At 35.5% G+C, this 12,274-nt stretch overlaps 1 protein-coding gene across 22 annotated transcripts in view; it reads right to left on the bottom strand.

Annotated features, from left to right (window-relative positions):
* PCM1 (pericentriolar material 1) overlaps positions 1–12,274 on the bottom strand; it is an 81,155-nt gene that overhangs the window by 36,856 nt on the left and 32,025 nt on the right. For 21 of the 22 annotated variants that reach the window (XM_074353474.1, XM_074353470.1, XM_074353469.1 and 18 more), the window contains 9 exons: positions 10,509–10,660; positions 10,236–10,365; positions 9,104–9,244; positions 8,377–8,567; positions 6,912–7,115; positions 5,370–5,589; positions 5,123–5,268; positions 4,420–4,610; positions 2,195–2,366 (listed from right to left, as the gene is read on the bottom strand). In XM_074353474.1, coding sequence (XP_074209575.1) covers positions 2,195–2,366; positions 4,420–4,610; positions 5,123–5,268; positions 5,370–5,589; positions 6,912–7,115; positions 8,377–8,567; positions 9,104–9,244; positions 10,236–10,365; positions 10,509–10,660 — 1,547 coding nt within the window. The remainder of the gene's footprint in view (positions 1–2,194; positions 2,367–4,419; positions 4,611–5,122; positions 5,269–5,369; positions 5,590–6,911; positions 7,116–8,376; positions 8,568–9,103; positions 9,245–10,235; positions 10,366–10,508; positions 10,661–12,274) is intronic. The other variant, XM_074353468.1, reaches the window with a different exon arrangement.

The raw sequence follows: 12,274 nt of genomic DNA on the forward strand, positions 1-12,274 counted from the left end.
AAAAAGCTTAATAGGAACAGCTGAGAAGGAACCGTAGTAGAGTTTGGGAACATACATGGATCCGTGTCACCTAAAGCAGTTCAAATATAACCAGAATTTGTTGAAAACAATTGGCCATGCAACTAGTAATTTATTTCTCTGAACATTTAAGTCTAGTTTAATTCTGTTAGTCTACGGTCACTTTCCAAATTTTATCCACTCAACATTGGCACCCGTTAATGTGTTAATAAGTAATCACCAGTTATCTAAATTTGGGGAAAAAATAGGTAAAACAAAGTTAAATGGGTCTGCAGTACTTCTCAGAACTTTTAATATGCCAATGTGCTTTATAAATGTCTTAGAAGGTAACATGGTAAATAAAATGTCCAAAACTTTTTATTCCAGAACCTGACATGACAACAGCATGCTAAGAATGTGTATAACTTGGGAGACACTGACCTATAGGGAGCAGCTCAAGACGAAGATCAGCAAACCTATAGTTTGCAGGCCAAATTCAGCCTGCTGCCTATTTTTGTATTGCCTGGGAGCTATAAATGATTTATATATATATATATATATACTTTATTCTTAAATGGTTGAAAAAATTAAAAGGAGAAAAACAGTTTGTGACACATGAAATTTATATAAAATTCAAATTTCACTGCCCATAAATCAAGTGTCATTAGAGCACAGCAACTCATCTGTTTACATATGCGACTGCTTCTGGGCAAAAATGGCAGAGAGAAATGGTTGTGACAGACACTATGGCCTGCAATATTTACTATCTAGGCCCTTTCAGGGAAAATTCTCTGACTTCAGCTCAAGACTACAGTGTTTCATCTGACCTCCTGCTACCTCCAGCCATTTAATTCAGGGAACCTATAATAGTTGAGATTTAGGAAAGAAATAAGGTCTAATCTGAAGTAGGTCAAGTATCTAAAGTAACATTAGATAACCAAATCCAATTTTTTTTTTACTATCATATTATATACAAAATATGGGTAATAAGAAAGTAGGGACCTTCCAAGAGAAAGCTATTCACTGAAGTTTTGAATAAGTGTTTCTTGCTTATGATGGAGATTCATTCAAACATCATTTCTGAATGGCAACTGTGCACTAAATCCCTTCTTAGGCTCTTATGATAGAGTATTTTCATGGAGCAACAAGGAGTCAACAAGGTTAGGGAGGTCTACCATAGGGTTCCTAGAGGCGAATACAAAGTTGAATTCTAAGAAGTTTCAGTTAATCAAGTAAGAAACCAAAACCAAAAAGCTCATGATTTAACAATTAAACTGTCAAAATGCTAATTTAAGAACCTGAGACAGGCCCAAACACATAAACTAAAGGGGAAAATAATGAAAATAATTATATATTAATAAAGGGCTAGGAAAGACAAAATCACAGAGAAACTTCTGACTGAACATTAGGCTCCAGTGAACTCCAATTTTTCATCTTTTTAAAGATTTTTTCTGAAGAAAATAATACTAACGATAAAAAGGCTATCATATTTTTACCAGCTGGCTATCAAAATCACCTTCTGGATTAAAACAATCATTAAAAACATTTCTTATTGAGCTATAAAAAATGTTTAGAGAATGATTAACCTGAGCCAATTCAATAAGTCTTTCATACTACTTGAGTCAAAAATTGTAACTGGGAGGATTATCATATTAAAAAATAAATATGAGAAACAGAGGAAAAGAAATCCTTACTATGACTGGTAACATGTATCGCTAAAACTTCCTTGACAAGAGTCGCTTTTACAATCTAACAGCACTCCACACTGCATCTGGATGGACCTTCGGAACTTAATCTAATCATGGGCTATGAATCAAATAAAAGAGCCATCACTTTATAACAACTATCCTCCAGCAGTTAATATCAGTTTCTAGTTCTCAGTCAGTGAACTGGTAAAACCTTAAAGATAGATACCAAATCAAAGCCAAAGGCACTCTTTGGGTTAGGTCATATCCTTTCAAAATGAATCTCACAGGGCACCCGGACCGAAACTCTGAACTTCCCTCGTACCAGGGTTAGCAGCAGGTATATGTGTGAGAGACATCAATATGAGGTGCCAAAGCTTCAGATTGCCAATGTTATTAAGCCAAACAACCACAAACATCCTCCCTAATTACATTTTCAAATTACATATAATCAGATGTAATCACAAAGTGATGTTTAAAGCAAATAATGGATTATGTTCACAATCAAGTACCTTTGTTTTTCTGCTCCAACAGAAGAACTGCTTTCAAAAGGTTTTGGAAAAGCCACGTATTCTGTTTTCCCTGAAGGATTCTGGGCTAATGGTTGCTGCTGTTCAGTGGGTGTAGAAGTATTCTGAGAAAAATCTCCAAAATTAGAAGGAAATAAAGGGCTGAAATTCATACCTAACAAATAAAAACAATGGGCAAGACAACAATAAACAAGCACCTTTAGCCTTAACACAAAATTAAAAGATAGTTTTAATTAAATGTGTGCTTCAAATCCACCAAAACAAAAAATTGTAATTAAAATAAACTAACACTCATCTATTCAATTACTGTTCTTACAGCTCAGTCCACTATGTTTTCAGCATTGATGATACGAAGATAAATATTGATCTCTACCCACTTAAGAGCTAAAAGTTAGAAATAATAGTACCTGACATTTACCAAAATATTACTGGATGCAGGAGTCTATTGTAGGCCCTTTACATGTTACTTCATTTAGTGCTCAAAACACTATGAAACAGAAATTATGTTCATTTTACCAGTGAGAAAATGGGCTTAGGGGTCAAATGCCTACCTAGTAAATGAAAGAGCTGGTTAGATCTTGGGTCTGCATGACTCCAAAGCTTATGTTCTTTCCACTTGACTTTAATTGGGAAGTAAAATATAATTAAATACTTACCATATAATGCTGTGTCAGAGGTATTTGCAAAGGGCCACTAATAACTTGGGGGAGAAGGGGATCAGGGAAGGTTTCACAAAGTTGAACTAGATTGTGAAGAATGAACAATCTTACTACAGGGTTGGCATGGGTATGAGGCATATGATGATGAAAAGGAACTGCATATGCAATTTCTTATATTATTTCTTACTTAAAAGCCTACTCAAAAAACATTTGCAGCCAATATTAATCTACACTAGTGAACTAAAAAGCTCGTGAAATTGTTTAACGCCATTGCTTATATAATCCTGTTATTTTTTATACACGCTGATATATGGATATTTATACTCACGAAGACCTCTCAACCCTTTTTCTCCCTCTGTATTCCCTGGCAAACACCTTCAACTCCTCCCTCTTCACCACTTAATTTATTCTATACCCAGAATATCATTTACATTACTCCTTTTTCTGTACCACTACTGCCAAATGCCTGAGGTCAAGCCGTCATTCCTTCCCAGATATTACTGCACCAGCCTCCTATTCACCATCTACACACTGAGCTCTTTCCCTCCAATTCCGCAACACTACCACTAGTGCAAACTTTCTAAGATATAAATCTCATGCTACCCCCTGCTCAAGTCCTTCAATGGCCCCACTAGTCAGCACCAGAAAGTCTAAGCTTCTCTGCAGAGCGCAAAGGCCCCTGGGCTCTCCGGCCACATCACCTGCTCTTCCCCCACCACGGCCCTGCACTCTAGCCACACTTGGTGACCACATTCTCCAAGTGATATACTGCTTCACTGCTTTGTAACTCTAGGTGTGCCCACTGATCAGGAACCCCTTTCCCTTCTAATCTCCCTGGAAATAAATTCTATTCATTCTTTAACTTTGATACCACTTTTTATGGGAAAAAACAATTTGCTGACAATCTCTTGGCCTAAGGAAAAACAGGCCACTCACCTCATTTGTACCACTGCTAAAGCACCCACAGCCCTGCACCAAACATTTACTCATGTTCTTAGCTTCTTCACAAGACTCTAAATTCCTTAAGCATGAGCCTTACTCATCTTTGAATCCTAATCATTTACATTAGTGTCTGGCACATGATGGGTACAGGAAAAAGTCTGAATAAAAGCCTAAACTAAATAAAATTACATATAAACCTAAACCAAGCACTCACCTTTAGTGTAGTGGTGTATCTCCCTACCAAGAAGACATGAAGTTCCTCTACAAGAGTGTCATCTTATTCAACTCTCCTCTCCTAATGCTTTACACAGTACCTGACGCACAGCAGCCAGTAGACAGGTTAATTCCCTTTCTCCTTGATAAATAGTTGTTGAATAATTCGAAGGTATGAGACTAAGCAATCATTTATAATTTACTTAATTTCATTAATGACCATATTAAGTGTTCACTATAAAGAAACGATGTGAAAAAGAGTTTGTAACTTTCTTTGCAAACATGTCCTACCATTTCAAAAGGGACTAATGAAAAAAATCTATGTAATAGACAAGTGATACTCTCAAACACTTTGCATTTATTTATTCTCCACTTACATTTTCAGCCACTTACCTGGTGCAAACGATGAAAAATTAGTAAACCCTGGCAGGTTAAACAGATTTACAGGCTGTGCTGGGAAGCTGAAAGGACAAAATAACCCAGGAGAAGGAGGGTGTGATGCACCACTGCCTCTGTCCTTGCTTCCAGGCTTTTCTGGATGCTGATTTTGCTGGCGCATAAGTTCATTGAGCATTTGTTTCAACCTATAAAAATTTAAGTAGTTAGTAATTTAAAGATCAATTATATTACCATCTATTCAAAGTACCTTCAGAAAGAACACATGACTCAACAGTATGCAGAACAAACTGACTGCTCTGATGTTTACTACAACAAATATTTGCTTGTCCTACAGGCTCAATTCAATAACCTACTCTTTGGAACGAGAACTGCACTTAGGTAGCACTTCTATCAGACAGTACAAATAATCATAACTAACTCATTTTTATTGTTGTTTACAGCTTTACTGAGGTCTAATTTACACACTATACAACTTACCTAATGTAAGTGTAAAGTTGAATATTACAAATTTTTAAAAGCAAGTCAGGTCCATATTATTAAAAAGGAATACTGGGCAAATCACTGCTTATAAAATTCCCAGGTGACAGAGAATATTCAAATATGCTATGTGGCTCATGCCTTTTTCTAGAGGTAACAAAACTCCTGCTCAGTTTCAGCACTTACTATACAGTCTCACCACTTCTAAGAATCAGATTACCTTTGGACGTTATTCTGTTGCCACGTTAGCTGGGTATAGCACTGGTTCAGCTGGTGCATTATCAGGTGTACTTGAGGAGATGCAACGTTGCTGGGCATGACACTGTAGGGGCCTGTGAGAAGGGTTTGCAGCAGACAAGACAGAGTCTGTGGAAAGAAAAATTTTTTCATAACAGGCACCGAAGACTTGAGAAAAATGTGTTCGAAAACGGGATAAAAAAAAAATTTACTTCCATAGTAAACTTTACCTGCTGGTCTTGCATCAAAGTCTGACAAATATTAACACTGAAATCAAGTTGTTTCTTTAGCTGATTAATTTGTTCTTGCCACTGTTCTTTCTCTTCTACATAAGAGAGCTCTGACACCCAACGAAGGTTCTCCTGACGTTGCATGCTGATATTCTGTTGCCTTGTCTTAGTTAGAGGACGATAATGTCCATCTGCTGAAAATGGGCGATTGTTCTTCCACCTAACACAAAATTTAAAGCTTTGGTCAACGTATGTAATTATCTGGTTTTTTAAAATCTGGCAATAAACCCTTATACTCTGTCCACAGGCCCATATTCTCTTTTTAAGTTCACAGGACTTAACAAGTATGGAAAATAGAGAGGGAAATATTTTGGACTTCCAGCCTTGTAAAGTATCTTATTTTTTACTCTTTTCCAGTATTTTTTCATTCATGTTTTACAAGGATATGTCTACATAATTCTGTATTCTGCAAAATGAAAATAGTTACTGTATCACAAACATTTTTCCATTCTTCATGCTTTAAGCTTAGCCACATAACAATCTATCAAGTGGAACTACCTAGCTATCTTTTAATCATGAAACATCTTTCAGTTACAAATAACAATGTAATGAATATTCTTGTTGACAGACCTTTTTCACTATCTATAATTTTTAATTTTTGCTTAATTCACCAAAAGAAGAACAAAGATCAAAGCTTATGAATCTTGATGCAGTCTAGCTGGGATCTATCTCAATGACATGGCAATACTCTTGTGATAAAATAAGTAATACATCTATTCTTTGTCCCACGTTCCCAGCACAGAGATCCTAAAACTCTTGGCATCTCCTGAGTGAAGATTATCTTTTGTTATCTATAATGATCCCCCGCTTCTTAGCAGACCCTAGGTAGCTTCATGATGGGGGCTGGTTGCCAAAAAAACCAATCAGGTGATTAGAGAGTTGGAACTTTCAGCCCCGTCCCCCAATGTCCAGGGAAGGGAGGAGTGGGAGACTGAGCTTAATTGTCAGCGGCCAATGATTTAATCAACTATGCCTACTTAACGTAACCTCCATAAAATCCCCCAAACAAGGCGGTTAGGAAAGGTTCTGGACTGTGACACTGAGGTGCTAGGAGGATGATGTGCCAAAAGAGGGCACCTGCCCCCAACCTATACCATGCCCTTCACATCTCTTCCATTTGGCTGTTTCTGAGTTGTAGCTTTTATAAGAAGTCAGTAAAACCAAGTGTTTTCCTGAGTTCTGTGAGTGGTTTTAGCAGAGTATGGAACATGGAAAGGGGTTGTGAGAACCCTCAAATTTGCAGCCAAGTCAGACAGAAGTGTGGGTACCCTGAAGACTTGAGACTTAAAAGTGACATCTGAAATGGGGGCAGCCTTGTGGGACTGAGCCTCTTAACTTGTGGGGTCTACCTTAACTCTAGTCAGCGTAAGAATTGAGTTACACTGTAAGACACCCAGTTAGTTCAGATAATTGAATTCTTTGGTGTCAGAAAGACATTGAGACCCTTCAAATCAAGCAAAAAATTAAAACAGTGAAACTAACCTATTTTTAGTTTCCTTTACATTGTAAGAGTTACGATTTGCACCGTTAGGAGGATACATAGAGAAGTTATCATTGGAACTGGCATCTTGTTCTTCCTCTTCCTCCTCCTCATCTGTTCGAACAACCCCTTCAGAAAGGTAACCATCTTCATCTCCTTCTTCATCTAGTGCACACTGGGTAGAACCTCCCCAAGTTGCCATTGTTCTAGAGATTAAGAAACAAAAAACATGAGATCATTCCAGAAATGAGCTAAATACTTTACCACCTACTATGTGCCACATATTGTAACAAAAATACATGTATATAAAATGTGTGTACATAAAATTTCGTTTAGTCATAGTAACTATGAGATGGGTGGTACCCTCCAACAGCTATTATATGGATACATATACTCTGCCTTCCACAAAACAATTATTTAATTAAAATAGTAATCCTATCCCCTGGGACCTTCTCCTAAACTAAACCCCTCTCAACTTTCAATTTTCCTTGATGGAGAGCTTTCTAGATCAGAGCTGTCCAACAGAACTTTCTGCAATAATGATCTGTATCTGTGCTGTCCAATATTGTAGCCATTAAGTACACATGACTATCGAGCACCTAAAATGTGGCTGGTGTGACAGAGAAAATGAATTTTTAACTTAATTTATTTTAAATTTAAAGAGCCACCTATATCTACTGGTTGCCACATTGGAAAGCACAATCCCAGGCCCATTGTTCTCAAACCTAGATGCTTATCAAAGCTATCTAAAGAAACTTTTAAAGGTACAAATGTGTGGTACTCAGAACAGAATAAAATGTTGTAGATACAATTCGATCAATAAAATGCATACTGGCACTCGAAGAACAGGAAAAGTTCTTTTAAGAGGAAGAAAGAGAGTGAGGTTTGGTAGAATGTTCCATAAATGCCATCTGAGGACAGCAAAAAGTAAGATCAAAACAAATGTGGATTCAAAATTTTAGATCTGAATACTACTAAATAGTTAATTAACTGATTTTATAGATGACAATTCTTTTACAAATAGTCTAAGTATTTCAAACGTAAATCCTAAAAACTAAATGTTTTACGTAATAAAATGTTTTAAAATTCTTAGAAAACTTACAAATAGTACGTGCTTGATTTAAGAAAAAAAAAAAAAAAAAAGCTTATTTCTGGCCTGACAGAAAAGCACTACAAAGCATCAACCATCTTCCTTTTGTAAGCTTAAAACTTAACTAAGAAAATAAGGCCTATATACTCAAGAAAATCTGTATCATTGTTTGATCAAGTACCTTAGTAATTAAAAAAGAGAGAGAGAAAGCTGATGCTATAAGAAGTTAGAAGACAAAGTAGCTGGATTTAAACTGAGTCACAAAAGTGATGCTTAAACATGAGCCTCGCAGAAACAGCAGGTTCGTGCTGTGATGCAGAGGGGAAATGAGGGTACCCAGGTGATGTTTCAAAAAATGATTTATACAGCACTCTTACTTTTCTGTTCTACTTTGTTGAGGTGTACACAGGTTCTCAGATCCATCACTTCTCAATGAAACAGCCACTGGAGATGCAGTTTCAGCTAGGCCTTGCCTCCTCTGATGTTCAGCCATCAAAGCTTCAAGCTGCTTTCTCCTCTGTCGCAGCTCTTCCCTTAACATTTCATGTCTTCGCATTTCTGACCACAACTGTTATTTTAAAAATTAGAGCCAAGTTAGTGCAGACGTTTGGATTTGTTTTAGCCAAAAACAAGAGGGTAATACTACTGTCAATACCACTAAAAGTATCTATTTTCACTCTATCCTTTTATCCTGAGATACCTATGAAGACTAAAGTAGCATTTTAGAAATGACTAAGCAAAAATTGGGCAATCACAGATTCCTAATGAAAACAACTAGCACCCAAATATACTTTACCAACAATTAAAAGAAAGTTACAATGTTTTCTACAAATCATATATAAATAAAATTCCAAAGGATATAGGTCTTTCTAATTGAAATGATTACTATTTGCTATAACTGTCCCTTACATACAACTCTGCCACATATTTGCTAATAAAGAGCTAAACTATTTTGAAAAGATCTCAATTACTTTTTGGAAAAAATTATTTCTTCCAACAACTAAAAGACAAAAAAACAGGCTACATTTAAAAACATGTTTCACCGATATTCAATTTTCCTCCTTAAGATGTGACTTAAGACTCAAGAACAGCAAAGTACAATACCTCATTATCGACTACTGAAGAATCTTCAGGCTCAAAAACAGATTTGCTGGTACTGGTTTCATTTTCATTAACAGCTGGGGTTGAAGTAACAGCTGGCATATATTTTTTTGTGGGACAATTACCTGCACTAGTGGCTGATAGCTAAAAAAGGGTTAGTAAAAACTGTTACAAGGAATTAAAGCAATTATGTCAACTTCATAAAAGCAATTATTTATTACTTCTCTAGTGCTCTAGTACAGTATTTAATTTGTTATTACCAGACCTCAATTGCTACCATGATCCAAAGAAAACTCCACATAAAGAAACAAAGATAAAAACACAGGCTAAAAATTAGACCAAAAGTAACCCCTCTACAGAACAAGAGATATGAAGGACAAAATGTTATTATGGAAAATTTCATATATTCAACCCAACCCATGCATTTATTCATCTGGACATTATTTAGGTTGAAGACAAGAAAAAAAGATTAGATAGAGTAAAAAAGGTTAGGTGTCTAGAAAATAAAGTTATATGAGAAATACCACTTGATGTTTCCCTTTCTTTGAAAATAAACCTGACTGAAGAATAAAGCCAACCAATAAATTGTAGGGAAAAATCTCAAAAAGAATTTATATTCCCTCTCAATAAAACCCTACTCCTGATTACCTGACATGGACAAAGACTGCTCACTCTCTGTTCAATCTCAGAGACCCATGCATAGGGTACTATTTAATAAGTAAAGGTATATACATTTAATATTTGAACTATAAATAAAGTATTTTAAATAATTTCCCTGGAAAACTCATGATGGTTTAGCATCTTTACTATGTAGTTGTAGTCCAGTAAAAAAAATGGAAATGCTTGTCTCTTAAGTGCAAAGTTCAAACCAGAATATTTTAACATAATAAACAGCTATACTCATGTTCTAAATCTATAGCTAGTTAGCCCAATAAGTGAGAGTCAATTATTACATGCTATCTTTCACAGTGTAAATGAATATCCCTAAGTCATTTCATTAGTTCATCTGTTTCATTAATCATAAATGTAATAAATACAAATCCATCAAGTCACTACCAAAAAAAGACAATACTTTCAATTGACATTAGGTCTGAAATAGCTTCCTTCTGACATATGAAAAGAATTTCCTAATTACCTGCAGGTCAGGACATGCCTTTTGCAATGCTTGAATTTTCTCTTGAATCTCAATCAGTTTCTTCCTTTCTTCCTGCAACTGTTTGAGCTCTCTCTGTTGCTGCTGTAGTTTAGCCTCATAAAATTTCTCTCTATAATTAAAATGACATTATACTGTGGACTCCAGTAAATCTGGTAATACCATTAAGCATGATGTAACATAGTACCTAGCAGAGTACCTTCTCTCTCATAGGGACTGAATTTTAATGACATGAAAGACATAAGCCTCACATACCTTGCCTTTTCATTTACTCCAGCATCTTTCTGTATTTTATTGGCATTGCCTCTAGTGTTATTTGCATTTTGTTTGGTGTCTTCTTCTGGATAGAAATCATCCAAATTTGAAGTATTGGCAGAGATAACTCCTTGATCTGCTGCATCATCATCCTAAAATAGCATTAGTATATTAAAATAATTGTGATAGCTAAAGACAGTATCCAATTCACACCACAGTAAGTATCACTAGGCTATAAAATTTACATAAACTTTAAAGCAAAAGAGAAAATACATGCTTTTTAGAGAAATGAAGTTCATCCTCTACCAATGGTAGGAAATAACTGGAACTAGGAACTCTTGATATTAGATAATTTTTCTTAAGATGTAACTTTTACATTAACAATAAACAATGTCCATTATCACTTGTTCACTTAAAATTTTATATTTCCTCACATTGGTTTTTCAGTTTGCCAAACAAGTGCCAACAGCTCACAATTCAAAAACTAATGAGAATGTACCAAAATCTGTCATGACTACTGGAAAAACAACTGAAGTTCCTATCTTCCTAACAGTAGATCCATATCTTCTGTTGAAATTAACAAACATGCTTATTAAAATGGGAGGCTGGGGGTAATCTTGGTATCTTCTTTAAAATATTTACCACTATAGATTTTATATATATTTATTCATGCTTCCTCTGAAGACTTCAACTGAAACTTCAACATTTGGAAATATCATTTTAATAAAACCTTAAACAGAGCTGACTCTTAATTATAAAACTGTCTATAATTACTTTTAAGTTTGTAGACAATGGTATTCTCTCAATCTATAAATGAACCTAATTTATTACTAAAATGGGTAAGATTAGAAAGAAATTGAGTTGGGACTCAAGAACAGAGAAACTGAATCATGAGACATTTTCACACAATAAAGATGAGGGAAAAAATGTGGGGGGAAAAAAAAACTGCCTGAAGCTGCAGATGGTAGCATGAGGTGCCTAAACAACTGACATAAACTCCAACACTAACAGAAAGTAACTGACGGAAGAACTATTGTTTTAACACACGTAGCATCACAGACTGAAGATCTAAAAGATGGACACCTGGAGGCCTAAAAGACACAAGGTTTCATAAGGGCCATATAGCTGTCCAAGCTAATCTAATCAAGAAGAATACTAGTAGTTTTACACAATCCTAACTATGTAAGTGTTAGACCGTCCTCTGAGTCTCATGGGAAAGAGGACCTAACAGGTAAAGGTTCTACCCTAAATAAAGTAAGAAAAATGTATAGATCTTAAACATATAAAAACATGAAAGTTTGGGATCATTTTTTTTATAGCTCTCCTTCAGGACAAGGCCCCTTAATCCCTCTGGGATGCACCTGTCTCAATTCTCATTTATGTATTTCAGATCTTAAAGCACTCCCTGAAGCAAAAGAGCTTCATTTAACATAGCCTGAAATTAAGCTAATTCATCCATAAGCCACCAAATTATTTGTATTTCTGATCTATTATTCCCACTCTGTATAATACACCTGAGGAAAAGAATCTTAGCGAAAAAATGAGAACGTAATTAACAACTCCAATGACGTTCAAAGACAGCACAACCTATTATTGTTATTTGCTTTAGAAGCTGTTTTAATTTGTTCAAATAGTAATGATATACGATCAAAGTTCAGAATGTAAAAGACATTTATAAAAGTCTCCTTTCCTTCACTATCTCCCAACTGATGCCATTCTTCATGGGTAACCAATGTTATCAGTTTATGTATCCTTCTACAGATATA

The sequence above is a fragment of the Camelus bactrianus genome, chromosome 26 (genome assembly GCF_048773025.1).
Source record: "Camelus bactrianus isolate YW-2024 breed Bactrian camel chromosome 26, ASM4877302v1, whole genome shotgun sequence".
NCBI lineage: Eukaryota > Metazoa > Chordata > Mammalia > Artiodactyla > Camelidae > Camelus > Camelus bactrianus.